Genomic DNA, 26,636 nt, shown 5'->3' on the forward strand with positions numbered 1-26,636 from the left:
GGGGGGCATGGAGGAGGGCACTTGTGGGGATGAGCACTGGGTGTTATGTGGAAACTAATTTGACAATAAACTATTTGTAAAAAGAAAATTGGGGGTCTAGGGGCGCCTGGGTGGCTCAGTCGGTTGGGCGTCCAACTTTGGTTCGGGTCATGATCTCACACTTCGCGGGTTCGAGCCCCACGTCGGGCTCTGTGCTGACAACTAGCTCAGAGCCTAGAGCCTGTCTTCAGATTCTGTGTCTCCCTCTCTCTCTAGCCCTCCCCTGCTCATGCTGTCTCTATCTCTCTCCCAAAAATAAATAAAACATTAAGAAAAGAAAAAAAGAAAATTGGGGGTCTAACTTATATTCAGCATCAAATACATCTCTGGCAGCAGTGGGGTCCTAGTATATGCTAAAATTGCTGTTCACTGGCCTTAAGTGAAATTAGTCCAGAAAATATATAGAATAAGAGTATTTTCTGCTAGTGAAAAGGTTTTTAGATATTCTGCTTAGGAGATAAAAAGCTATACTTCAAAAAACCAAATAATGTTTACTGATTTCCCAAGCTGAAGTCCTCATAGTTCACTGATGAACAAAGCACATTAAATAGCCAAAGTACCTAGGTCCTAGTAGTTTAGAATACAAAACAGAAAAACAGTAACATTTATTTACACAGAATACATATATAGTCAATATAATAATAGATAATATATATTGAATTTTACTATGTATAAGGCTTTTCACATATATTAACTTGTATGATCTTCACAGCAATCCAGTGACGTAGGCAATACTATTACTCTCATTTTATATTTACATTTATTGTTTACATTTATTATAAACTGAATCACAATTAACTTGCCCACAGTAAGACACAGCTAAGCAGTGGTGAACAGAAAATACTAAGAATGAAACGTAAATGAAATTTTTAAAATCGATAACACATTTATTTTTGAGTATGAGTAATTATGATGAACAACTATGATTAAGCTACCTGTTCATATGTTAACAAGTTATCAAAGTTTCTTGTGTATATAAAAGTACACTTGTGAGGTACTTGAGTGGCTCAGTCCATTGAGTGTCTGACTTCGGCTCAGGTCGTGATCTCACTGTTTGTGAGTTCAGACCCTGTCCTGACAGCTTGGAGCCTGGAGCCTGCTTCGGATTCTGTGTCTCCCTTTCTCTCTGCCCCTACCCTGCTCATGCTGTGTCTGTCTATCTCTCAAAAATGAATAAACATTTTAAAAATGTTTTAAAAAAGTAAAATTGTTTGTTGTTTTAAAAATAAAACTTTTTAATTATCATCCAAACAATACGCTGCAAAAATCCTTAAGTTAAGCCTCTAGCCTTAGCAGAAGCCTTACTTTTTTAAATAAGAAGCTATTGATAATGTGTTCTTCAGATTCTGTGTCTCCCTCTCTCTGCCCCTACCCTGCTCACATTCTCTCTCTCAAAAATAAACAGACATTAAAAAAAAAAAAAGAAAACATATGATTTCCCCCAAATAAATCCACACATTCATTAGGATCCCCCCTTCCTCAAGGCATTCTACTTGAGATGAGAACTATACAAAAAGGTTTACAAAGCATCTATAATTAATTGAGTAGATAAAACATGAAATGTATGCTATAGAATGATCTCAGCTGTAGAGACCATAGAGCAGTGAGCTACTGCTAACCAAGAAGGGAAGGCACCAGAAGGTTAGAGGGAAGGGAAATCACTGTGAGCCAGAGTGAAATGGGAGAGCATTGAGGAGAAAGAATTTGAGGTAGGCCTGGGAGCAAGAGTGATATTTGGAAAATAGGAAAGAGTGAGCAATGAAAAGTGAATAAGCAAGGGTGAGAGAGTAGGAAAGAAGCCTTCTGTTTGGGGAACATAGGGTAGAAGAGTTTGACTGTTGTAAATGTCCATGTAGGTATGGGAGTAGTAAGAAGTAAGGTTACTATGGCATTTTAGGCTAGACTGTGAAGAATCTTAGATTCTGTCCAAACGAGTTTGATTTTTATACTGTTGTCACTGAGAACTGAAGGTATCTGAGTTGGGCGGTGATATAGTCAAACAGATGCTTAAGAAAAACTCATCCAGCCATGAATCTTGAGGATACAGAGAAGTGAAGAGACAGTAGGGTGGGGTAAGGCATTTTGGAACACCGTGTCACTTTGATTGAGAGCTATGGCTGGTCCTCAATGGCTCTTAGGAGTTTAAAAACATTTGCAAAGCACATACTTTAAACTTAGAGTTTAAAAACGGACTTCCATTGTGTTTGCTGTTTTAAAACTAAAATGCACATTATAAATCTTTCAACAGAAAATCCTGTCAGTAGTACCTCTGAACTACCTTCAAAAACCATCCGCTATCACCCTACCATCTTCTTCACTGCCACCATCAATGCTCAGGAACCTCCCTCTTTCCACCCTTTCCCACCACCAAAAAGGGTGACCCTTTTGAAATTCAAGGCAGTCAGTATCACTCTTCCACTCAGAACGCTTCAAAAGTCTCCCCTTCACACAAAACACAATTCACAATCATGATGGTGACCTCAGGGCCGCCTCTGCCTTATTTACTACTTCCCTCCCCCATTCTGCTACAGCTACTCCATCTTACTTACTGGAAACTGGTGTGCTCCTCCTTCAGAGCCTTTGCTTTTACTTATCACTCTGCCAGAAGTCTCTTTCCTGTTTCCTCCTTACCCACATAGGGGTCTATTCAAATTTTATCAGAGAACTTGTCCCTCAGTGTCCTATGTCAAATTACACCAACTTTTATCAATTCTATCCCTACTCTTTGAAAAAAAAAAAAAAAGACACCTCCTTTTAAGTCATCACAATTACAGTACTTCAGGATGTATTACAAAGCTGTAATCATCATGACACTATGGTATTTGCACAAATACAGGCACACAGATCAATGAACTAGAATAGAGAACCCAGAAATGGACTCACAAATATATGACCAACTAATTTTCGACAAAGCAGGAAAGAGGATCCAATGGAAAAGAGACAGTCTCTTTAGCAAATGATGCTGGGATAACTGGAGAGCAACATGCAGAAGAATGAAACTAGACCACTTTTTTACACCATACACAAAAATAAATTCAAAATGGATGATAGACCTAAGTGTGAGACAGGAAACCATCAAAATCCTACAGGAGAAAATAGGCAGCAACCTCTCTGACCTCAGACACAGCAACTTCTTACTTGACATGTCTCTGGAGGAAAGGGAAATAAAAGCAAAAATGAATTATTGGGACCTCATCAAGATGAAAAGCTACTGCACAGTAAAGGAAACAATCACCAAAACTGAAAGGTAACCAACAGTGTGGGTGAAGATATTAATCATTTTCAGATGTTTGGAGACTTAGTTTTAATAATGATATTCTAACATAAAGAAAAACCTCCTTTTATCAGTTGATTTTTATTTTTCCACCAGAATGTAAGTTTTTGAATGCAAAGAATTTTTTATGGCTATCTCTCCAGTTCTTAGAACAAGCCCTGAGATAAACACTTAGAAAATACTTACTATTGAATTATATAATCTTTGAGTGCCTTCTAGAGTATAGAAGGGCTGTCTGCTGGGGCTGCATTATACTCCAGCTGGCTATTACCCTTCCCACTCTCAGCAGGTAGAAAAGGAATCAAAATCCAAAAACATGGCCTCTATAGAAGGATATAGAAAGAATAACATCAGACAATCAGAAGTGTTTGCCAAACTTGTACTGCCTACTCTCCAAAGCTACTGACTATTTTTTCATTGAAAATTTTTCCTTTCATGGCAATGACATGCTAATCACATTGTACCAAAGAATGTTGGAGGTTCATCCAGGTCCATGTGCACTTCTTCCTGATGTCCAGATACATTGTTTCCATTCTCTCCTGGCATTTGGGTGAGACCCTGTGACAGTTTCAGCCAATGGAAAATGTATGCCTCTGTGTGCCACTTCCAGGTCTGGCCCATTTAAGAGAAGAGAAGAGGAGGGGAGGGGAGGGGAGGGAAGAAAAAAGCAAACCAAATGAAACAAAACAAAACAAAAGTCCTTTCTGTACATGTTCTTCTATGCTCTATCCCTTTCTGTCTGCTAGATGTTAATGCTCAGGGAAACCTTGGAATCCACATGCTGAAGCTTGGCATAGCCTCTGTCTGCCTGGCTCTGAATGACAGCACACAGCAGAGCTGCCACTGACTTAAATACCTGCCTGTTGATTCTGAGCCATCACACATGGGGTGGGTCTGTTTGTTAACATGCAATATTTGTCACATTCTTACTTTAAAAAAAATTCATTGCTTGTGTGAAGTTCGAATTTAACTGGGCATCTTGTATTTTTATCTGCTGAATCTGGCCACCCTACAATAAAAACAATCACATTTAAAGTCCTTACATATCCACCCAGAAACTTGTACATGAATGTTTATAACAGCATTATTCATAATAGCCAAAATGTGGAAACAGCTCAAATGTACACCAACAGACAAGTATATGAACAGAATGCAGTATATCCATGTAAGGAATATTATTTGGCCATAAAAACATATGAACTGCTGATACATGCTACACAACATGAATCAACCTGGAAAATGTTATGCTAAGTGAACAAGGTCAGTCACAAACACCCATATACCATATGATTTCATTCATATGAAAATCCAAAAGAGAGGAATCCATAAAGACAAACCATAGATCGGTGGTTGCTTCAGGCTGGGGGAAAGGGAATGAAAGAATAGGGAGGCTCATAGCTGAAGGACTCAAGGTTCCTTCTTGAGGTGATAAAAATGTTCTAAAATTGACTGTGGTGGTAGTCGTACCCTTCTGTGAATAGTCTAAAAACCACTGAGCTGTACACTTTATTTTTTTAATGTTTTTTCAATGTTTGTTTATTTTTGAGAGAAAGAGACAGAATGTGAGTGGGAAAGAGGCTGAAAGAAAGGGACACACAAAATCCGAAGCAGGCTCCAGGCTCTAAGCTGTCAGCACAGAGCCCGACACGGGGCTGGAACCCATGAACCAGGAGATCATGACCTGAGCCGAAGCAGGACGCTTAGCTGACTGAGCCACGCAGGTGCTTCTGAGCTGTGCACCTTAAAATGTACAATTATGCACTCATAGTATATGAATTATACCTCAATAAAGCTGTTTAAAAAAAAAAAAAAAAGCCCTTACATGACTTTATGTCCCAGCAAGCTCTAGCATCTGTGTCACTGCTCTAATGCCTTAGCTACCACACAGGAAGGCATTAAGCATTCCAGAAAGTGATCTTTAAAAGAGGGAGTTTAAATTGTGGTTTTGTATAAAAAGCAAATAAATAAAAACTTTAATTCTTCTTGAAGTGGTGGTTGACAAATAAAGGAATTTTTTCAGTCTCCAAAAATAATCTTGCCTGAAAAAGTAGATATGTAAATCATGAATATGTATCTCCATAAAGCTTTCTAATTTTCTCTCTTAAAATCTTCATTATTTTTTACTACTCAAAAACAATCCCTCCAGGGGCACCTAGGTGGCTCACTCAGTTAAGCGGCCAACTTCGGCTCAGGTCATGATGATCTCACAGTTTGTGAGTTCGAGCCCTGCATCAGGCTCTGGGCTGAAAGCTCAGAGCCTGGAGCCTGCTTCAGATTCTGTGTCTCCCTCTCTTTCTGCCCTCTTCTGCTCACACTGTGTCTCTCTGTCTCTCAAAAATAAATAAATGTTTTAAAATATCCCCCCAAATCCATCTCCTTAGTTAAAATATATTAATTATATAACTTCTGGAAAGTACTTTAGAAAGCATTTTTTTTTTACATTTTTGTCCATACAGTCACAAGAGCACTATACTTCCCATCCATTTTTAAATTGTAATATATAAGGAATACCAACATCTTCATTTTTTTAGTCACACAATTGATATCACCATGACAACTTACCACTAGAAGGGTAAAATTGGTTCAATTCTCCTACTATTTTATTTCATTTATAACATTTAGGTTTTAATGCATGGCTCTGCAGTTCAGATGAAAATGCAGTAGGTTTAAAATGTTTTTATTTAGGGGCACCTAGGTGGCTCAGTCGGTTGAGTGTCCAACTTTGGCTCAAGTCATGATCTCATGGTTCGTGGGTTCGAGCCCTGCATCAGGTTCTATGCTGACAGATCAGAGGCTGAAATCTGTTTCAGAATCTGTGTCTCCCTCTCTCTCTGACCCTTCCCAGTGTTCACTGGCTCCCTCTCTTTTTCAAAAATAAATAAACATTTATTAAAATGAATTCTTTAAGTCATCTATTATTTTGATTTGAAAAAAGCAGGAATTCGAGTGATTTCTAGTATTTTTGACATGAACAGATGAAATTTTCACTTTTTTTGTTTCATTTTTAAGTTACCCATGAAAAATTAGCAAAACTATTTTTCTTTGTAGGTATCAGTGAATGAAGTCAAGCAATTTTTATCACATATATTGGAACGAAGAAAATTGCTTAAAGTAATCCATCAAAGAGAAAATGCCTTAGGAAGAAAGAAGATTCAACATAAATTAAGAATAAAAGGAATTCAAAATAAAGATCTCTCGAAAAGAAATAAAAATCATTGTAAGTAGAATTCTTTCTAACATGTAAATTAAAAATGACTTGATGTAATCTAAAATAAAATTTGAGATCTACTTTCTGAAAAATCTTAGAATATAGTCATAAATATTTATACACACAAAAGCTTTAAATTTTTTCATCTTCTTTTAAATTCAGAATTTGTTCTAATGATAATAAGCAAGGTTGATAATTAGGACTCATGGATTAAAAAAAATATCCAGCGGTGCCTAGGTAGCTCAGTTGGTGTAGCATCGACCCTTGATTTCAGCTCAGGTCATAATCTCATTGTTCATGAATTCCAGCCCCACATCGAGCTCCTAGCCAACAGTGCAAAGCTTGCTTGGGATTCTCTGTCTCCCTCTCTCTCTGCCCCTCCCACTCACTTTCTCTCAAGTGTAAATAAACTTTTTTTTTAAAAATCTCCAAAATTATGTGGATAAAATACTTATTATTCTAATAGAACCACTCATACTTAAAACAAAACCAAAATTCATATAGTGTCCCTTTTTTTTTCTAATCTAGCAATCTAAATCTTTTCCTAGGAAAAACATACCCAGTTAGTTGATAGATTTCTCTGGATGCAGGAAGGGTCTAGAAAATATAAACAATGTCTACATAGCTTCTGTATGAATCAGTTAACTAGAATCAGTTAACTAGCCCTCAGTTATAAAACTTAGGAATCATTTCCAACATTTAAGTCTGTCTCATGAAAACTGTCTCGTCTCTAACAGATATGTATGAATTTCTATCTTATTAGCATCTTTTTTAAGAGAGGGAAACTTCTTTGGCAGAGAAAAATTAAGGGTATCAGTTTTTAATGGCATTATAAAATTATGTAACATCTTTATTTTAAATCTAAGTCATATACATTGAAATATTCATTTGACCATTTTTTGATGTAGAAACATAGCTTGCCTTTTATTTAGCGTTGGTCTAATGATTGTTATTTCTAGTACAAACCACACTCAGACTGCATCATCCATGATTTCTCATCTTACGTTTTCAATGAAACAAGGGACTAAAAACATTTATGGAACAATCTGTGAACAGAATCCTTCCAGATATTTGTAGACTTTTTCCTCAGTAATTTATAGATGCTTCACCTAAAATTAAATTGGATAATTATTAAGGGCTCTCCTTTATCAAGTTTTTTCAATTTTTTTCAGTAACATTAATAGAAATACATTTTCTTTTTGTAATCAGTTTACATATTTTTTAAATGTTTTATTTAGTTTTTAGAGAGAGAGAGAGCACAGGTGGGGTGGGGCAGAGAAAGGGGAGGACAGAGGGTTCTGAAGCAGGCTCCATGCTGACAGCAGCCAGCTCGATGTGGAGTTTAAACTCAGCAACCATGAGATCATGACCTGAGCTGATGTTGGAGGCTTAACCTACTGAGCCACCCAGCTGCTCCAGTTTACATATTTCTAATTAAATTCTATAATTACGATAAACAGGGAAACTGACCCAGAGAGGTTTGGGATCAAACACTCCAGATCATTGATAAGCATGCCAGGTGGGGGAACAGAACTGAACACATTTACTAAAAAGAATCCCACTAGCTGCAAGTATTTAGTGTGTTGTGGACATCAGTAAGTAAGTTAGATAGAAGAAATGAAAAGTAGGGCCGCCTGGGTGGCTCAGTCAGTTAAGCCTCTGACTTTGGCTCAGGTCATGATCTCACAGTTTGTGCATTTGAGCCCCACATCAGGCTCTGTGCTGACAGCTAGCTCAGAGCCAGGAGCCTGTTTCAGATTCTGTATCTCCCTCTCTCTCTCTGACCCTCCCCTCCTTACACTCTCAATCTCTCTCTCTCTCTCCCTCTCTCTCTCTCTCTCTGTTTCTCTCTTAGAAATAAATAAAACACTAGAAAAAAAAAGAAAAAGAAAAGTATTGCTTAATTTGGCAAGTAAGAAAGGTAGAGATTGTTGAAGGAACTTCTGTTTAAAAGAGTAAATAAGTGAGTGATGCCTGGGTGACTCAGTAGGTTAAGCATCCAAATCTTTTTTTTTTAATATAATTTATAGTCAAATTGGCTGTACACATACAATGTGTACAGTGTGCTCTTGGTTTTGAGCGTAGATTCCCATGGTTCATTGCTTACATTTTTTTAAATAAAATTTACTGTCAAATTGTCTTAAGCATCCAAATCTTAATTTCAGCTCATGTCATGATCTCACAGTTCATGAGATTGAGCCCCATATTGGGCTCTATGCTGACAGCGCAGATCCTGCTTGGGATTCCCTCTCCCCACCTCCCCTACTCACTCTCTCTCTCTATCTCTCTCAAAATAAGTAAATAAACTTTAAAAAAATAAAATAAAATAAGTAAATAAGTGTATCATTACATTGTATGCCTGAAACTAATATAAAACTATATGTTCATTATACTGGAATTTATAAATATAATAAAGTAAAAAATAAAAGAGTAAATAATACCACCCTTCAAAATAGATCTCTTTCCCTTATGTAGAAGTGGTTATATTATATCTCTAATAATAAATAATAAGCTATCTCTAATTGAGACTTTTCTATATTGTTTTAAGTGCTTTACCCAATATAAAATAGGTTATACTATCTCTACTTTATAACACATGAAACCTGCAGCACAGAGAAATATTTGCTTTGCATCACAAAAGTTATTTAGTAGGAGAACTAGAATTTGAACTTAGATGGTCTGGTGCCAAAGTTCTCTAGGCATTATGCCATATGCTTCTCACAAAAGTAAGGTGATAATAATCAAGACATTTTAATGTCATGCTCCTCAAAATGGCTTTGGGCAAATATTGAACTACATGATAAAAATGCTGCAATTTCCTGAGCACCAAATTTACTTGAAGGTTTTAAGGGAAGTAAATAATAGTAAATAGTTGAAAACATTTTTATTTTAGAACTAACAGCTATAATGTATGTTAAAGATTTCAAAATTCATGTTTTGATATCAAAACAAAGACTTCAGAGAAATGCCTTCCTGTTCTCCAGACCCCTAGAGAGTGTACATGCATTCATCACTGAATACCTAAATGTTCCAAGGACATTTGAGAAGCCCTGTCTTCTAAGAGTCTGAAGATTTACATAAATTAGAAAAATACTTCTTTCTGACAGAAGTACACATATAGAAAGGTGCTCACTGTTAATAAGACCAATATTTCTATCTATCAATAGATAGAAATTGAGAACTAAGGGATTCCAGAAATTCTTATTGATTCTAGTTGATAATTTTTATGTGAGTCTTATTTGATAATGATTTTTAATTTTTTTAATCTCAATATAATTTTGGAGTGTTTTCTTCCACATTTACTCCCAAGGACTGCTTCACTGCTCAGTTGAAGAGCTCTGGATATGACATAAAAATGTTGACATGCATGTACCTGAGTATCAAGGTAGAGTTCTGATAGGAAACAAATAGCACATTTAAATGGAGTCATTTAAGAAAAGTTTAATAAAGGGTTTATTTCTAAAAGTGTAGACGGGGGTACCTGGTGGTTCGGTTGGTTAAGCATCTGACTCTTGATTTCCATTCAGGTCATGATCTCACAGTTTGTGAACTCGAGCCCCGTGTCGGGCTCTGCGCTGACCATGGAGTGTGCTGACCATGGAGTACAGAGCCTGCTTGGCATTCTGTCTCCCTCTCTCTCTATCCTTCCCCCACGTGCTCTCTCTCTCAAAATAAATACAAACAACATTAATGAATTAACAAATTCATTTCAAAAGTATAGACAGATATAAGGAAACCACCAAGTAACCCCCAGGCTAGTAACAGCAATGCTATTACCACACCTGGGTCTGAAGGGTCATAGGGCAGTAGTAGCTACTGGAATGCTGAGAAAGAAACTAAGAGGTATATTATGTAGAGAGAGCTTTCTTTTTTTTTTTTTTTTTTACAAATAGTTTATTGTCAAATTAGTTTCCACATAACACCCGGTGCTCATCCCCACAAGTGTCCTCCTCCATGCCCATCCCTCCTCCCCCCCACATCCATCAGTCCTCAGTTTTTGTCAGCATTCAAGAGTCTCTCATGGCTTGCCATAGAGAGAGCTTTCTGATAGAAATGTGACCTCAGGACAAGTGATAAAGCCATCCTGCAGCAACCCAGATTGAGGAGCCAGCGAATAAATATCCCTGCCTCACTCTCTTCCCTTCATATATCCTGCTGGTGCCTTTCGACCAACCCTAACCAGAAGCTGCAAGGGAAGGGAGACCATTGATGGAGTCCATAGGGGTTTGTGTCCCAGGACATAGAGCAGGATGGAGAGGATCTAGAAAGGCAGTCAGAAGACACCCAATACACTGGGTTTTCTAAACAAGGGAAATTAGATAGCATAAACGACAAGAATGAGGACTTTTAGTGACAAGCAATAAAAGTATAGGTATTAAAAGTAAAGGTACAGAATCATAGAATTAATTAGGGAAATTTGGAGATGTTCTAGACTAATATCCTTCATCAGTTATCTCTAGCAACTCCTACTTAGATATCTGTGACTAAGCTCACTATATCATACAATGCAGCTTATAACATTATTTAATATATTTGTTGCTTATAGAGTTATTAACATTAAACCAGAATCACTTCCTGACAGTGATCTTAGGTGTTAGTCTGTATTAAATTATGGTAGTGGGAGCTGGAAAGAACAACCCAACCCCTCTGTGAACTCCTACAATGAAGCTGGTGCCTAACCTCCCCAAATACTGTACCTTGTACATACTGTTTCTAAGATCCTATATGCTATTTGGAGCACCCACTCACAGTGATGATTCATAACAAACTTAGAGCAAATTGAAATCTTTTTCACACCTGAAAGTGAGCCCAGTGCATCAGTCAGGGTTCAACCAGAACATAAAGAACCGATAGGAAATATATATTAAAGGATTTATTGCAATGAATTGGCTAGTGTGATTCTGGGAGTTGGCTAGGCAAATCCAAATCTGTAAGGTAGTTTGTCAAGAAGAGCAGGCTGGAACTCTTAGGCTTTTTCTTCCTCAGGGAAACCCCAGTACCATTCGTAAAACCTTTTAACTGATTATATCAGACAAACCTAGATTATCTCCTTTGCTTAGAGTCACCTGCTCATGGTTGTTAACCACATCTATAAAATACCCTCACAGAAACAACAGCTCTTTGATTTAATGACAGGACTCTAGCTTAGCCAGGTAGACAGATAAAATTGACCATGACAACCAACACATAATCCATATGTGTTCATCTAAATTTTTGAATCAAAGTATAAAATTTTACACTGATGTCTATTAAATTTCATTGTGTCCAACTATTATATCAGTTAATTCATAAGCTATTCTCTTAGTTTTCTGTCACTCAAAATTTTGATAAACATCTTTCCAATCTTTTACCCCAAGTTTTTTTTTAAGAAGAGTTATCAAGATACAGCCAAATTTAGAGGTTAATCTACCATAAATCTCTAGAATTATATTTACCCACTGATCAACCACATAAAAATCTAGTGATGAGGTTGAGAAAATAAAACCTTATTTATCAGAGTGCCTTGTACAGTGTACACTGACCTTGTTATGGAAGATAGCTTAATAGGTATTTGTGAATAAAAGGTAGGTAAACGTCTCTTCCTGATCCCCCACCTCCAACTCAACACAGAAGCCTGGTGTCAGCTGATTCCAAATATTTACACATGGAAAGAAATTGCACTGTAGAGCCAGGGAGAAGAAGTTTGTTGTTTTTGCAGGAGTGAGAAGAAAAGAGAATGGGAGAACAAATACAAAGAGAGCAGATATAAGGAGCCAGAAAGATGGCTATTGACTGTGCTAACTTGAGAAACCAACACAAATCCAAAGTTGGGGAAACCCAACTGATATTTTAAAATCAGTGATGCCTAAGATGACCATTAAAGTTGTTTTTGTTCTTAGAATTAATGATCTTTCACTCTGCTCTATGAAATCATTGGTAAAAATCTGTATTCCTGACAAATGCTTTTCAAGAGTGAATATTCTTTGGAACAACTTGAAGAGTTGTTGGTTTCACTGTGGGTCAATGTGAGACAGTCTAGGAATAGTACCTCTTGAATCACAAGTTAAGAGGGTAGAGTAACCTTCTCTATCTCTTTTGAACTTCACAGGATGTAGATTAACCAGGAATATAGGTTATACATGGTTATCAAGCTGGCTAAAATCCTTATTCTCCATTCAGTTCCCACGTTAGCATTTTACACATAGGATATCATAAAACATGGAATATAGGTGTTCTATAAAAGTTCTATAAAAGTGCTATTTCCAAGACTTACTAGTCTTCCACATTAGAGAAATGAGATTTGATTTAACTTAACATTATCAAAAACCTTTCCTAATTCTTAGTGACCACATATCCTTAACTCAAGGCTTACAAACCATATATAATAACCTATTAGAGATCAAAGAGATTAACATCAAGCTGCTTCTAGAACATGAATATGTTTCTCCACATCTTGAAAAGAGAGGAACTGTTTACCCATTTTCTATTGTTCCCCTACCTAGAATTTGTCAAGTAATAACCAATAGCATTTTCACTCCCATTACTTCAAGGCAAGATCTGTGCGTGGCATTGTATCTGTCACATACTTAATGTGAATCAATATTTGCTGAGTTAAATTGAGTTGGGTTCTTTTTATATAAAGCTAGGATGCAAAATCAGGTCTTCTGACTCCAAATTCAGCATTCTTTGCAATATACTATACTGTAAGTGCCACATAAACATAAGAGAGCCTTCCATTTATAGAGTATATTTGAATATTGTTTTACAGTTGAACATAATGCTTTCACATTCATTCTTGTTTTTTAATGACATGTTCGTTTTCCCTTGGGGTATCTTAATAAACACCCTAAACTCTTAGAGTCTGCTTCTCAGGGAATGCAACCTACATACCATTTAATACCTTTCCTATTACTGATTTTTTTCTTTAAATCAACAGAACTTTTTTTTAACAAGTTGGTTTTAAAAGAAAATTACTAAAGATCTCCCATTCTAGCAAAATGATAGGTTAATCAAGTATGAAGACCCCACTGCTACAAATACCTAAAACTAATGCCTAAAATATACCAAACTCTCTCTCTCTCTCTCTCTCTCTCTCTCTCTGTCAATGCAAAGCTGGGTTCAGAGGAAACAAATCCCCAAGCGCTAGAAATGATGAAAAATAGGGATGCAAATTGATGTTTTGGCAAACTGTGATCAGAGCTGGTAATGCATGAGCCTTGGATTTTAAATCCCAGCCTGGAAAATCAAAAAGACATTAGGATTTTTGACAAGGCAATTGGAATGAAGAGCTGTGAATAAAACTGAGAGTTTTACAGAGTTGTGCGTGCAGTGAAAGGGATATTAGGAAAAAACAGATAAGCCACTTCCCATTTTAGGCATATATTGAGGAAGCTCTTCCTCTATTTAGTCTTTCACAGGGGAAAACATCACATAACGTTCAAAGGAATAACTCACCAGAATGATACAGTGTCGATGTTGAAAAATTCAGGAAAATCTATTAAACCATGAAAATTAATGGAGTTTGGCGAAGTTGCTGGATTTAAATTTAATATATAAAAATCAATAGCATTTCTGTATATGATACAAAAACAGCTAAAAATGAAATTACTAAAATATTATTAAATATTATTTAAAATAGCAATAAAAACTAAAAGGTATCTAAGAATAAATCTAACAAAAGATCTATAAGCTGTTAAGAAGAGGAAAAACATAAAATTTTATTGAATAATATAAAAATTACTTGCATAACTGAAGAGTCTTTATGTTTATGAATGGGAAGACTCAAAGTTCTGAGATATCATTTCTTGCCAAATTAGTTTAAAAATTGCCCAAAAGGGTTTTCATGGAAGCCAACAAACTAATTTTAATAGTATATATGAAAACAAGTCTCAATGTAGACTTGGCTATGGCCCAGATACTTTTGAAGTAGAGTGAGAAGTGGAACTTGCCCCACTAGATTCATACTACAAAATTATATTTGTATAAACCGTATGGTATTGACATATGGATTAAAAAAATAGAAAAGAGTCTAGAATCAGCCCCATTTATAAAGAGGAATTTGGTATATGATGGATATATTACAAATCAGCTGTGAAAGAATAAACAGATTGTATGCAGGCAACTGATTCTCATTTGGAAGATTAAGATCAGATCCCATTCTCACCTCATACACAAATGTAACTTCTAGGTAGATTAAAGACCTAAATATAAATATCAGAATTTTAATAATAAAATAACTAAGATATTGGTATAAGAAATGAATTATTAGAAAAGACTAAAGTAAAGCCATGATGACAAAATTAATAAATTTGACTACCTTAAAGGTAAAATTTTTAATAGCTATTTTTAATCATAGAGTGAAAACCCACACATTAAAAGAAGATATTATAACAAGAAATAATTGGTTGTACAAAAAACACCTACAAATCAACAGGAAAAATAAGTAGAAAACTCAACCAAGGGGCCCCTGAGTGGGTCAGTTGGTTAAGTGTCAGACTTCAGCTCAGGTGACGATCTTGTGGTTCGTAAGTTCAAGCACTGTGTCTGGCTCTGTGCTGACAGCTCGAAGCCTGAAGCCTGCTTGGGATTCTGTGTGTGTGTCTCTCTTTCTGCCCCTCCGCCACTCACACTCTGTCTCCCTCTCCCGCAAATAATTAAACATTAAAAAAATTTTTTTAACTGAATAAAGGATACAGACAATTCTTAGAAGAGGAAAAAAAAACAAAGACCAATAAATATACTTAACTAGTAATTGCAGAGATTCAAATTTGATAAAGATTTACCATTTCACATAGATTGGCAGGACTAAAAGATCAGATAACAACATAAGCAACCCAAAATTTAAGGTAATGAGAATTTTTATATATCACTGTTGGAAATGGTGTGCCCTATTTGAAGAGCAATATGATAATATCTAGTAAAGTTTAAGATGCTTATATGCCCTCCTCCATGCCAGCATTCAAGAGTCTCTCATGGTTTGCTTCTCTCCCTTTCCCCCACCATTTCTGCCCTTCTTCTCCCCCTTGTTCCTCCGTCAAGTTCCTCCTAATCCTCCTATATGTGCAAACATATGATATTTGTCCTTCTCTGCCTGACTTATTTCGCTCAGCATAACACCCTCAAGGTCCATCCATGTTGCTACACATGGCCAGATTTCATTGTTTCTCATTGCCATGTAGTATTCCATGGTATAGATAAACCACATCTTCTTGATCCATTCGTCTGTTGAGGAGGACACTTGTGGGGATGAGCACTGAGTGTTATGTGAAAACTAATTTGACAATAAACTATTCAACAAAATAAAAAATTAAAAAAACAAAAGATGCTTATATGCTATACTTGGCATATGTACTTTTAGAAATATATCCTACAGAAATTCTCACATATCTGTATGAGAAAATGTGTGCAAAGATTTTCATTGCAGAATTGGTTTTGGTAGCATTCAAGTGGAAAAAGCTAATATCTGTGGAATGGGTAGGGTAAATAATGGAGGAATGAATAAACTGGTTTAGTCATACAAAGAATTTTGACCATTGGCACTGGTTAAAATGAATGAATGAAGCCTACTTGTATCCAGATAAATAAATCTCAAAAGGTGAAATGCAAATTGCAAAAGTATATATAGTATGATGCTTTTATATAAAGTACAGAAATAATACTGGGTACATATATGTAGTAAAAGGGCTGCATAGCAATTTCAGAACAATAGCTACCTCTGAAGAGACAACAAGGGGTGGGGAGTACGTTAGGAGGAGGCTTTGAGTGTATTTGTTCCATTCTGTTTCCTTAGAGAGATCCCTAAAACAAACAAGGCAAAATGTTACCATCTGTTAAATTATGTGAAACAGGAAGGTTATGTTGAGGTATGTTTTCTTTTCTGGATTTTTTTTTTATGTCCAAAATATTTCATGATTAATTTTTTAGAGAAAAGAATGAAAATTAGTACCACTTGCCACACAGAATCTATAGATGAAAATACAGTAAGTATATTAACTATCAAAATGTTAAAGTTTGTGTGTACCACTTACAATTATCTCATGTACCCTTTGGGAAACAGTAATGTAAAGTGATGCAAATTAGCAAGTGCAGCTAATTATTAAGCCAGCCAGCAGGCATTCTTACCCCCACACAGGGCCTTGAATATAGCCTGTCACCATCTTTCTCTTGTCCCTTTTGCTCCCACTCATTACTGAAGGGCTTTCCATTATCCAAGGTTTCCTACAAGCATTGTTTTCTTAAGTAATCATGTCTAAATCAACAAGTCTGGGTATGGTCAGGTGTGCATAATGATGCTCTGAATCATCAACACCAGATTAAATCATGCTCATTATCTTCTATTGCAGAAGGTGGAGGAATATATTGTATACTTTTTAGACAGATTTCCATCAGAAAACAGTCAAAGTAAAATAAGATATGACTCATGTAATGGGAAAAAATTATTTATATGAAACACATTTCTTGGTAATGTCTGATAGGGGCACCTGGGTGGCTCAGTTGGTTAAGTGTCCAACTTTGGCTTGGGTCATAATCTCACAGTTCATGAGTTTGAGCCCCACGTAGAGCTCTGGGCTGACAGCTTGGAACCTGGAACCTGCTTCAGGTTCTGTGTTTCTCTCTCTCTCTCTGCCCCTCCCCCTCTTGTGTTCGCTCTCTCAAAAATAAATAAACATTAAAAAAATAATGTCAGATAAAAAAGTATTACTATAAAAAATAAATAAAATTTTAAAAAAAGTATTACTACAAACAATTCATTGTTTTAAATACTTAAATTACAATGCACCTATTTTTAAATTTATTTTGAACTCATTTTTCAAATTTTTCAGTAATTGATAGTAAATTTGTGTTCTTCACATAATTCTGCATATTGTATAGCTCTGACAAACAGTATGAGCAGACTGTGCAGTCATTCTACCTACATGTGAATTCTTGCCTATGAGGGACTAACTGTATGACCTTGGGCAGGCTACCTAACCTCTCTGTGCCTGTATCACCTTATTTGTAAAACAGAAATGATAATAGCTCTGTCCTCTCACAGTCAATGAAAAAACTGCCTGGAGCCTAAGTGCTTTATAAATGTTAGCTTTTATTATAATATAATAAGTATTGTTTGGGATTCTTCACTTGTTTTATAAACTATATTTCTTTCTGCTAAATTAAGAGTTTGGGTAGTGAATTAGTCTTTGAAAGTCAGAATCCTTATTATTTCAAGTTTTGCTTAGTAGATATTTGAGGAGAAAATGTTTTCCATTTATAATACAGTTTGTCTGCCATTTCCTAGCAATACTACTGAAGGTATTTATGTTTAGCAACAATGGTGTTGGGACAGTGTGAATAAACTTGGTTATTATAGATATCTGTGCTCTTATCCAAGTGCATTTGAGTTGATTATATCTTTATCTGACTAAGCTCTTTGCTGAGTCATTCTTTCTTAGATGGAATGTTATTTTTAGTAATGGATCATTATTCTCCCTCCTTATCTGGGATTGTATCTGCCTGGCAGACATTAAGGGCAAATGTGAAGAGCTCTTCTGATGCATTATTCAGAAAATCAGAAGCTAAAGTTGGTTTATATTAAATACAATTGAAATTAAATAGGAAGGATGCAGTGTCTGTGTAGGCAAGATTTTCTGCAAGGGAAAGAACTTCCCATTTTTATCTGCTTATATCATTTTAATGCTGAAAGCACCTGGTTTTTAGTCAGACTAAAAGACATTCATCTCCAACTTGTTAATTCCTTTAACTCTCAATGATCCTTCAGGTCATTTTTGATACAACTATAATTTAACATACAAATATTTTTCTTTTTGCTTTTTAAGTTGGTACTTAAATACCAATTTAAATACTTAAATGGTATTTGTTTATTTATTTGAATTTGAATTTAAATGTTAAAGTTTTAGATGTGGTGAAACATATAAGAGACTGAGGAATACAGGATAGGACATGGGAAGGAGTTGGGCAAAGATAGGGTTTCAGGAGAAGTTTAGGGCTTTAAGAATGAATTGCGCTAGACGATTTCCCCTTTCCCGTGGGCAAGGGGTTGTGCTGTTACCACTTTGTCAATGGCTTCAGGCCACCAGTACCCTGAGGGGGCTAAATATCCCTGTTGAGGACTTTGTCCTTTTTGCTAGACCTCCACGTTTCCGGTAATCTTTGTTTCTATTCTCCTCAGTCACTTACCAGCCACATGTAGACTTGTTTCATCCATATAATTTCAAACTCCAAAATAATTGTGTCTGATCAGAGCCAACTGCCTACCACTTCTGCTCTTTCTTTTCCTGTACCAAACCTGCCTTCACCTTCACAATGACCTCTGTTCCCTATCCCCACTCCCCTCTCATCCCTCCGTCCACTCCCCTTAATATCCCTTACTCTCATAGCCAGCCTGGACCACATGACTGAACATGACCCTCAAGCGCCCTCATTCTTTATTTAAGATACACCACCTCCCCTACCTCATTGTTCCATTGTTTCATTTGCATAGACTGGTATCTCCAAATGGAATGCCAGTTTCATCTTGGCCTAACAAACTCCTACCCTCCTTTCAAGAACTATCTGAGGTGTCCTTTCATCTATGAAGATTTCTTTATTTCCCTTGGCAAGAGTCAGGTGCCTCAGTGGGCATTTGCTGTTTGGTGGCTTCTCATCATCCATTTTACTTTTCTCACCATCTCAACTTCTTTATGAGGAATTAAGTCTTCCCCAGTGGATAAATTCTTACAGGAATGTAATGAGAAGCTTTGTCTTCCCTAATTAGACCCATCAGACTTGCCATGGAGTCTGGAGCAAAGAGGGGAAGATCCTAAAAGGACTGGATTTCAATCCATTCCCATAGCAACATCTGTGTCCCTGCTTCCAGAAAGTTTTGATTCCTGAGACCTTACCCCAGTGAGTTTATAAGTTTTCAACAGCCTCCCAATAAGTTGCTTATTCTTAAGTCAATCAGATTAGATTTCTATTGCTTACAAACAAAGAAGGCTCCTGTACTCTCAGAGTGCCTTATTACAGAGTGCCTACCACATGGCATTGTAATTTTGGGTAAACATGTCAATCTCCACTGCCAGGCTCAGACAGTGTCTCCATCGTCTCTGGAAACACATTATCTAGCATTGTGTCTAACACATGAGAAGTATTCAATTTATACTAATTAAATGGACAAGTAGACATATGAATAACAGAGAATAAGTTGTTTCTAGCTCTTTTCTTTTCCATTAATATCTGCAGCAAGCAAGTGAGCCCTTTTTGTTCCAAAGTTTTGCTTTGGAATTCATTATCAACAAGAGGATTCTTCATGAATTCCATAAAAACAGGTGATAGGGATTAAGGAATTGACTTGATTAGAGAAATTTATAGTTGAAGGGTCAGCAAGAGAAGGCATGGAATCTCAGTTCTCCCATCATCCTACAGAGAGGTGAGCTGAGTCCTAGGATTGCTGGACACATGGAAAGTCTACCTAATACACTGACTACCTAGAGCATAATCGTGAGAAAATGACCTTTTCAGAGGTGGGTTACTGCCTGGGCAAGTCAGATGTCCAGCACCTGGAGACCTTGGGAGCCCATGGGAAGTTACAGTCCCTCCTATTTTTAGAAGGTAGCCACTGATCTGATAGGAATCTGAGTTGGGTGCATCCCTTCTGACAGGAAGATGGAGCAGCTTGTTTTCCATGTAATCCAGAGTTGGTATTTGTATTAATTTGCTAGGGAGGTCATAATAAAATACTACAGGCAAGGTGGCTTACACAGCAGAAATTTATTTTTCACAGTTCTGGAGCCTGGAAGTCTGTGATCAAAGTGCCAACAGAGTTGGTTTCATTCTAAGGCTTCTCTCCTTGGCTTATGGGTGGCCACCTTCTCAGTGTATCCTTACATGGTCTTTTCTCAGTGTCTGCATCCCTCGATGTCTTCTTTCTCTTCCTATAACACCAGTCATACTGGATTAAGACTCACCCTAATGGCCTCATTTTAACTTAATCTTCTCTTTAAATACCTTATCTCCAAATAAAGTTACATTCTGAGATACATTCAACATATGAATTTAGGGGAACACAATTCAGCCCATAACAGCATTCAAGTTAGGTATGAAATAATAATTAAGACTGCAGATGTAATAACATGTCAAGAACTCTCTATAAATTATGTCTCTGACAAATACTGAAATACAAATTCATCTAGTTGAAGTACTTCCCATACTTGCTGTCATCTGGCATACCTACTCCGCCCTCTTTTACTCCTGATGCTCATCCCCACTGCCTCTCAAGTCAGCTTAGAGCCCTTCTCAGGAAAGAACAACTGGCATCCACTATTTGGCTGTTTCGAAGATTCCAGATTCAGGGCACCTGGGTGGCTGAGTCTGTTGATTTTGGCTCAGGTCATGATCTCATGGTTCATGAGATCAAGCCCCACGTTGGGCTCTGTGCTGACAGCAGGGAGCCTGCTTGGGATTCTCTCTCTCTCCCTCTCCCACCACCTCTCCCTCCCACTTTCTCTCTCAAAATAAATAAATAAGCTTTAAAAAATATTTTCAAAAAAAGAAAGAAGATTCTGGATTCAGGAAGGATCTTTATATCAAGTTCAGAATGGTCTCCTCAAGTCATTTCTTGACTATGCTTTCCTCAAATTTAGAAATTGTTAAACCATAAGAAGGAAATTAAAAGTGTTGTCAAGAGAATTTTATTGATAACTAACCACTCTTATAGTAAAGAAAACTTCTGTTTCAATACATTTGGGAAGTCAAAAATATAGTTGCAAATAGAAATAAAAGCCATGAGTGGAAATCTGTAGTGGTAGATCGTTTCTCATATGTATGTGCATGCAGTTGGCCTTTCAAAATGTATTCTTGCTCTTTGAAAACATGGTAATAGGAGCAATTGCTATTCAAATCACAGATTGGTAGGTTTTTTCCCGTTATTTTTCCTCTTTATTCATGGCTATAGATAACATATAACTCAAAGAAATTAGATACTAAAAGTGTCTAGTGTTACTGAATTGATTGGATAACTTGAAGCATTCGAAATAATTGCAAATTAACGTTTAAGTAAAACAATTTTTTTAATTTAACAAAGAAATTGAACAACTCTGATGGTTTATCAGGGGGGAAGAAAAACAGGAACCACTTTAAATTTTTGTAATCTTGTTAATGAGGCATCAAATCTCAAAATGCTTCTCTTTTAAAAATTGTTCCAGGCATGGTTCACCTAATCAGAGGTTTGTTTCACTGAGTGTCATAATGGACTTCAAGAGGCACTGTGATGTGGAAGGGTGTGTGTGTGTGTGCGTGCACGTGCACATGTGCACATGCACTGTGGGGGGAAAGTGTGAGCTGTAAAGCTGACTCTCCCTCCAAATAGCTTTCTGAATCTGTAAATTGATGACAATGGTTTGAAAATTGTGAAGTGTTATATGAATGTTTGAGAAATATTGTAGCAGGTAAAATTCCATTTCTTTATTTCTTCAAATCCTATAAAATTAATTCTGAGTTCTCATACCAAAAAGTCAAGTTGTTTTGGTACTCTCTCTCGAGTGTTTTCTCCAAGGTCTCAGAAAGGTTGTTGGGGAGGAGGAGGAAGCCATGGGCAGGGCAAAATTTTCAGGGAGATTCTCTCCTCCAATCGTAGATGTACATTGGATATCTAGGAGATGCCCATTTCTTGGTCCTCATATTCTCTTGGAATCTTATAGCTCTAAGGTTTATGGGCCTTGCTCAGACAAGGGAGTCTGCGAGATGAGCCCTTGGTGTCTAAGATCATTTCTTTAGAGTACACCAAGCAGCCCCTTCCCTGAAAGCCTTCCCTCCTGCTTTGTACTTGTGGAACCTTGCATCCCTTTCTCAGACTGGGGAGCATCTTCCGATCCTCTTACCATCTAACATCTTCCTATCTCCTCCACCCTCCAGACACTTTAACAAAAGACAGGAAAAGGATACTTCTGTAGACAGCCTCTATCTTCTGAGCAAAACCAAGGTGATCCTGAAATGCAGAGGTTAAAAAATAAGAGTGTAAAGAAAGAAACATTTTCCTCTACCTTTCTAGTTTTTGTGTGGCTTTTTGCTGGGTTATTAATTAAATTGACATAAGACAAATTAATAGAAAAACAAACTTAATTTCATATGGGCAATTGAGGCTTATAAGCCATCCTGAGGAGGTAAGGTCTGGGGCTTCAAAAGGAAGGAAGACAATTCACAGGAAAATGGGAAGAACAAATGTTTGATAAACAAATGTCGTCATGCCATGTAGACACAATAGGATGGAGAGGGTTTTGAACAAACATACCCTACTAACTTCCCTTCATCTAACCCATACTCTTCATAGTTATCTATGAAGATAGTGATACCTATCTTCCTGGACTGGGCACTCTATCTAAATTCTTACAGGCGATTAAGGGGGAGGTAAAAGCCTCTTCCCGAATCTTTTCAGCCTTGAATGTCCTTGGCTCAAAATAATCCACATGCCAAAATGGCACATATTAGGTAGACTCATCTCAACCCCCTCATAAGCAAAACCCAAACTAATATGGCAGCACATTATTTTTAAAATATAAAACACGGGGTGCCTGGGTGGCTCAGCTGGTTAAGTGTCTAATTCTTGATCTCAGCTCTGGCCATGATCTCCCGGTTCATGAGACTGAGCCCCACATCAGGCTCTGTGCTGACAGTATGTAACCTGCTTGGGATTCTCTCGTTCATTCTCTCTCTCTCTCTCTCTCTCTCTCTCTCCCCACCCTCTCTGTTTCTCTCAAAATAAATTTTAAAAAGACAAAATATAAAACATAAAAATAATGTTATTTTTCCTTGTTTGCCCATATATAGTAAGAAAGCAAGCAAAGAAAAATTTCACAGATGAAGGAGATCAACTATTTAAGATGGGCATCAAGATTCTCCAGCAGTCTAAAAGCCAAAAACAAAAAGCAGAGTAAGTCTTTATCCAGTTACCTAAGCCAACTTAAATTTCTGGCTGAGAAGAAACAACAATTTCAAAATCTTGTTTATTGTTAAAAGCTTATTGGGATAACAAATAAGTTTATTTGCCCATGAGCTTTTGTTTTTAGAAAGATCAATTGATATTTAAAGAATCCTACAAATTAGCCTAAACAAACAGAATTGTATGTGAAATTGTGGTCCCTACACTTTAAGTGAAATGCAGAATTAAGGCACTAATCTGAGTATTCAGGCAAAAATATTCTGTTTGACTTTAAAATTAAAGTAGGTATTTCAAATTTAATTTAAATATTTAATTTAAAATTAAATTAGGTATTTCAAATAAAATAATATCTGTTATTTGAATTAGAGTTATTTGCTTTAAAATGCTTTATTCTGCCTAACTCAGTATTTGTAGAGCACTTTGTGGTTTTCAAGGCACTTTCATGTATGTGATTCCGTTATATCCCCAGAACAGCCTTATGACTTAAGAAGAGCTTCATTTTCCCCCTGCAAACAGCTGGGAACCACGATTCAAAGATGTGAAAGTGAGATGATCACAAGTACACAGCTGGGAAGTAACCAAGCTATGGCCACATGGTCTCACTCCATGTTCATCATTTCTCTTTTCCCTTGTCTACTTTGTCTGATGGGGAGAAAGAAATATTTTGTCCCCAGAGTAGAGGGACATTAGGTGACATTAGGTCACCCCTCAAGTCTGTAATTAAAACCTTGGGAGTGAATCCTAGCTCTGCCATTAACTTGCTGTGTTATCCCTCGGCAAGTTATTTAACCTTGCTGTGCTCTAGATAGTGCGGTCAGGCTCTTAAGAAGGACAATGCCCAGCACATAGTAAGCAGAAGATAAGCATTTGTTATTTTTATTTCTAGACCTCTAAATGGTAAGAGGAAGGTGTGGAAGAGGAGAAAACAAGTATGTCCTGAAGCAATAATAAAAAGAATGGGCTCTGGAACTCCAACTAGGAGGCATCTTCTGTTTTCACACAAATTGGGCATACCAGCTCTGTGAAAGCAGCCCAATGCTGTGGCAGCAGACCCTAGATAGGGCAGCAGCAGAGCCCCTGAATTCTTTCTTAAAATTCAAAGCTTCCCAAAAGAGTATGAGTACAGAGGATAAAGGGGTACTCAACTATAAACAACTTCCATTTATTAAGCTCCTTCTTTGTGCTAATTATTGTTCTGGGTATTTATGTGTGGATTATCATTCATGGTTCATAATGATATTAAGAGGCATAAATTATTATCCCCAAATTACAGAAAAGGAAATGGAAGGTCAAAAAATATTCTGTAATTCTTCCAAAGTGACAAGAAAGGAGGTAAAGGAGTTGGACCTCTCTCTAGGGAAAGTTAGAAACTCCTTATAAGAGCAAAGGAAACTATCCCCTGCAAAACCTGGTCTCATGCTGAGCATCTCTGGGGGCTGCATGATGAGGATGGGGTTAAATCAGACCCCGACACTACAATCCAGCCTGATAGGGAAATCTGCTCATTCATGTGCTCACTGAATGCATGAGTAGGAATAGAGAATTCTCAACCCAGCCCACCTGTATGAGAGAACAATGGAATTCTGGAAAGGGGCTGGTCCCTGAGATTTCAGATTAATAGCAGGTAAACCCAAGATGAAGGCCCACTGGGTATACCCTATTAAGTTCAAGAAAACCCTAGATTCAGTCTAAAGGGATAAAATCACTATTAGAAGCTCCCAAGTAACTATCTACTTAATCTTGATGGGTGCCTTCCTCTTTGGCTTAAAGAATGGGGAGAAACCCAAGCTCAGAAAGGAGACCATCCAACTGTGCAGAAACCTTCATGCCTGCCTAGGCGTCATTCAATCTCAGGCTATTCTTGCCTAACTTATCCTTGTTCAAGAGTGCCAGAAGAACAGCTTTTGTTTTTTTAATATTTATTTTTCACTAATCTCTACACCCAATATGGGGCTCAAACTCACAACCCCAAGATCAAGAGTTGCATGCTTCACCAACTGAGCCAGCCAAGCACTCCAAGAGCACCTTATCTTTGCAGTCGAATAGATACATGAGAGTGTGCATAAAGCTGAGTCCCCTGACCCTTCTGAGTTGGCAGATAGAGAACTGAAACCAAATCTTATCATAGCAAGAGACTTCAGGAATTTGTGGGCAAACTGAGTGAAATTCCTTCAGTTATCAGGATGGTCTGCTTTCCTCATAAGCCAGTTACATATAATATAGCCATCTCTAAGTTCTGGTCAGAGGAGAGAAAAAAACCGTACTGGCCACAGAGAAATAATTTCTCTCCCATTCATTCCTCTATCCTATGACCTCCTTGCTCCACCACTTCTTGTATAAGATACAGGTGCTACCAGCCACTTTGGCTCATCCACACCCACATCTTGACCCCATTCATTCATTCATTCATTCAGCTACAAATGGTCATTGATTGGTGCTAGAAGTAAAGATGTTAAGCAAGCATATGTCAGTGAGACCCAAGCCTGTCTATGAGAGTCTAGAAGCCTCAGAGACGGCCAGGGATAGCCATCATTAGGAATTACTCCCCATTAACAAGATTTGGAAGTAAGCTACTGCTCTACACCAAATTTCTAATGTATCCTAGAGATGCATTGAGTCTCCTCCTTCCCCAGCACCCAGCTTACTATCCAATACCAGTTTCTTCAGAAATTTTCCAGATACCTAACTGAATTTTCTTTTTAGGGATTTGCTAATGCTGCTCAGTTTCTCCTACTTTTTCCCTCTTGGGGATTACAACCTAGATCTTAATCCCACCTACTTACCAACAACTTTCCTCAGCCCTGGGTCCTGCTTCTAGTATTCCTTATATCACCTTGGACCTTCCTGACAGGAGACCAAGGTACCCACCCCTCCCTTAGAATCAGAGACACCTACAGGAATTGGTTTTGCAAGCTTTTACTGCCCCCTGGGATCAGAAGAGGCTCCTGCAGCCCATCTCCAGTTTCTCTGCCTGGGTCCATGTTGGTGCCAGCAGGCTATGTGGTTGCAGCAGCAAACCACGTGACAGGAGGGTTTCAGGGAATCTGTGTCCTGATGTCATGCCTACCCCTGGATGCCAGACATCTGTATTCACTGGCCTTTGAGACCTTCTGTCTTATTTGCCTTCTGGTCCCCAGAATCTTAGCTTGCTCCCACCATAGTTAATTTCTTGCTTGACCTCCTGGCTTTTTTTGTTCCACTGGAGTCTATTCACTGTGTTG

At 37.3% G+C, this 26,636-nt stretch overlaps 1 protein-coding gene across 5 annotated transcripts in view; it reads left to right on the forward strand.

Moving 5' to 3' along the window:
* Positions 1–26,636, forward strand: part of SEL1L2 (SEL1L2 adaptor subunit of SYVN1 ubiquitin ligase) — a 174,313-nt gene that overhangs the window by 81,358 nt on the left and 66,319 nt on the right. For 4 of the 5 annotated variants that reach the window (XM_077777533.1, XM_077777530.1, XM_077777531.1 and 1 more), the window contains exons 3-4: positions 6,362–6,530; positions 23,304–23,406. In XM_077777533.1, the coding sequence (XP_077633659.1) occupies positions 23,357–23,406 (50 nt within the window). In that variant the 5' untranslated portion in view covers positions 6,362–6,530; positions 23,304–23,356. Of the gene's footprint in view, positions 1–6,361; positions 6,531–21,884; positions 21,926–23,303; positions 23,407–26,636 lie in introns of those variants that run through there. The other variant, XM_077777532.1, reaches the window with a different exon arrangement.

The sequence above is a fragment of the Crocuta crocuta genome, unplaced genomic scaffold (genome assembly GCF_008692635.1).
Source record: "Crocuta crocuta isolate KB4526 unplaced genomic scaffold, BGI_CrCroc_1.0 scaffold187, whole genome shotgun sequence".
NCBI lineage: Eukaryota > Metazoa > Chordata > Mammalia > Carnivora > Hyaenidae > Crocuta > Crocuta crocuta.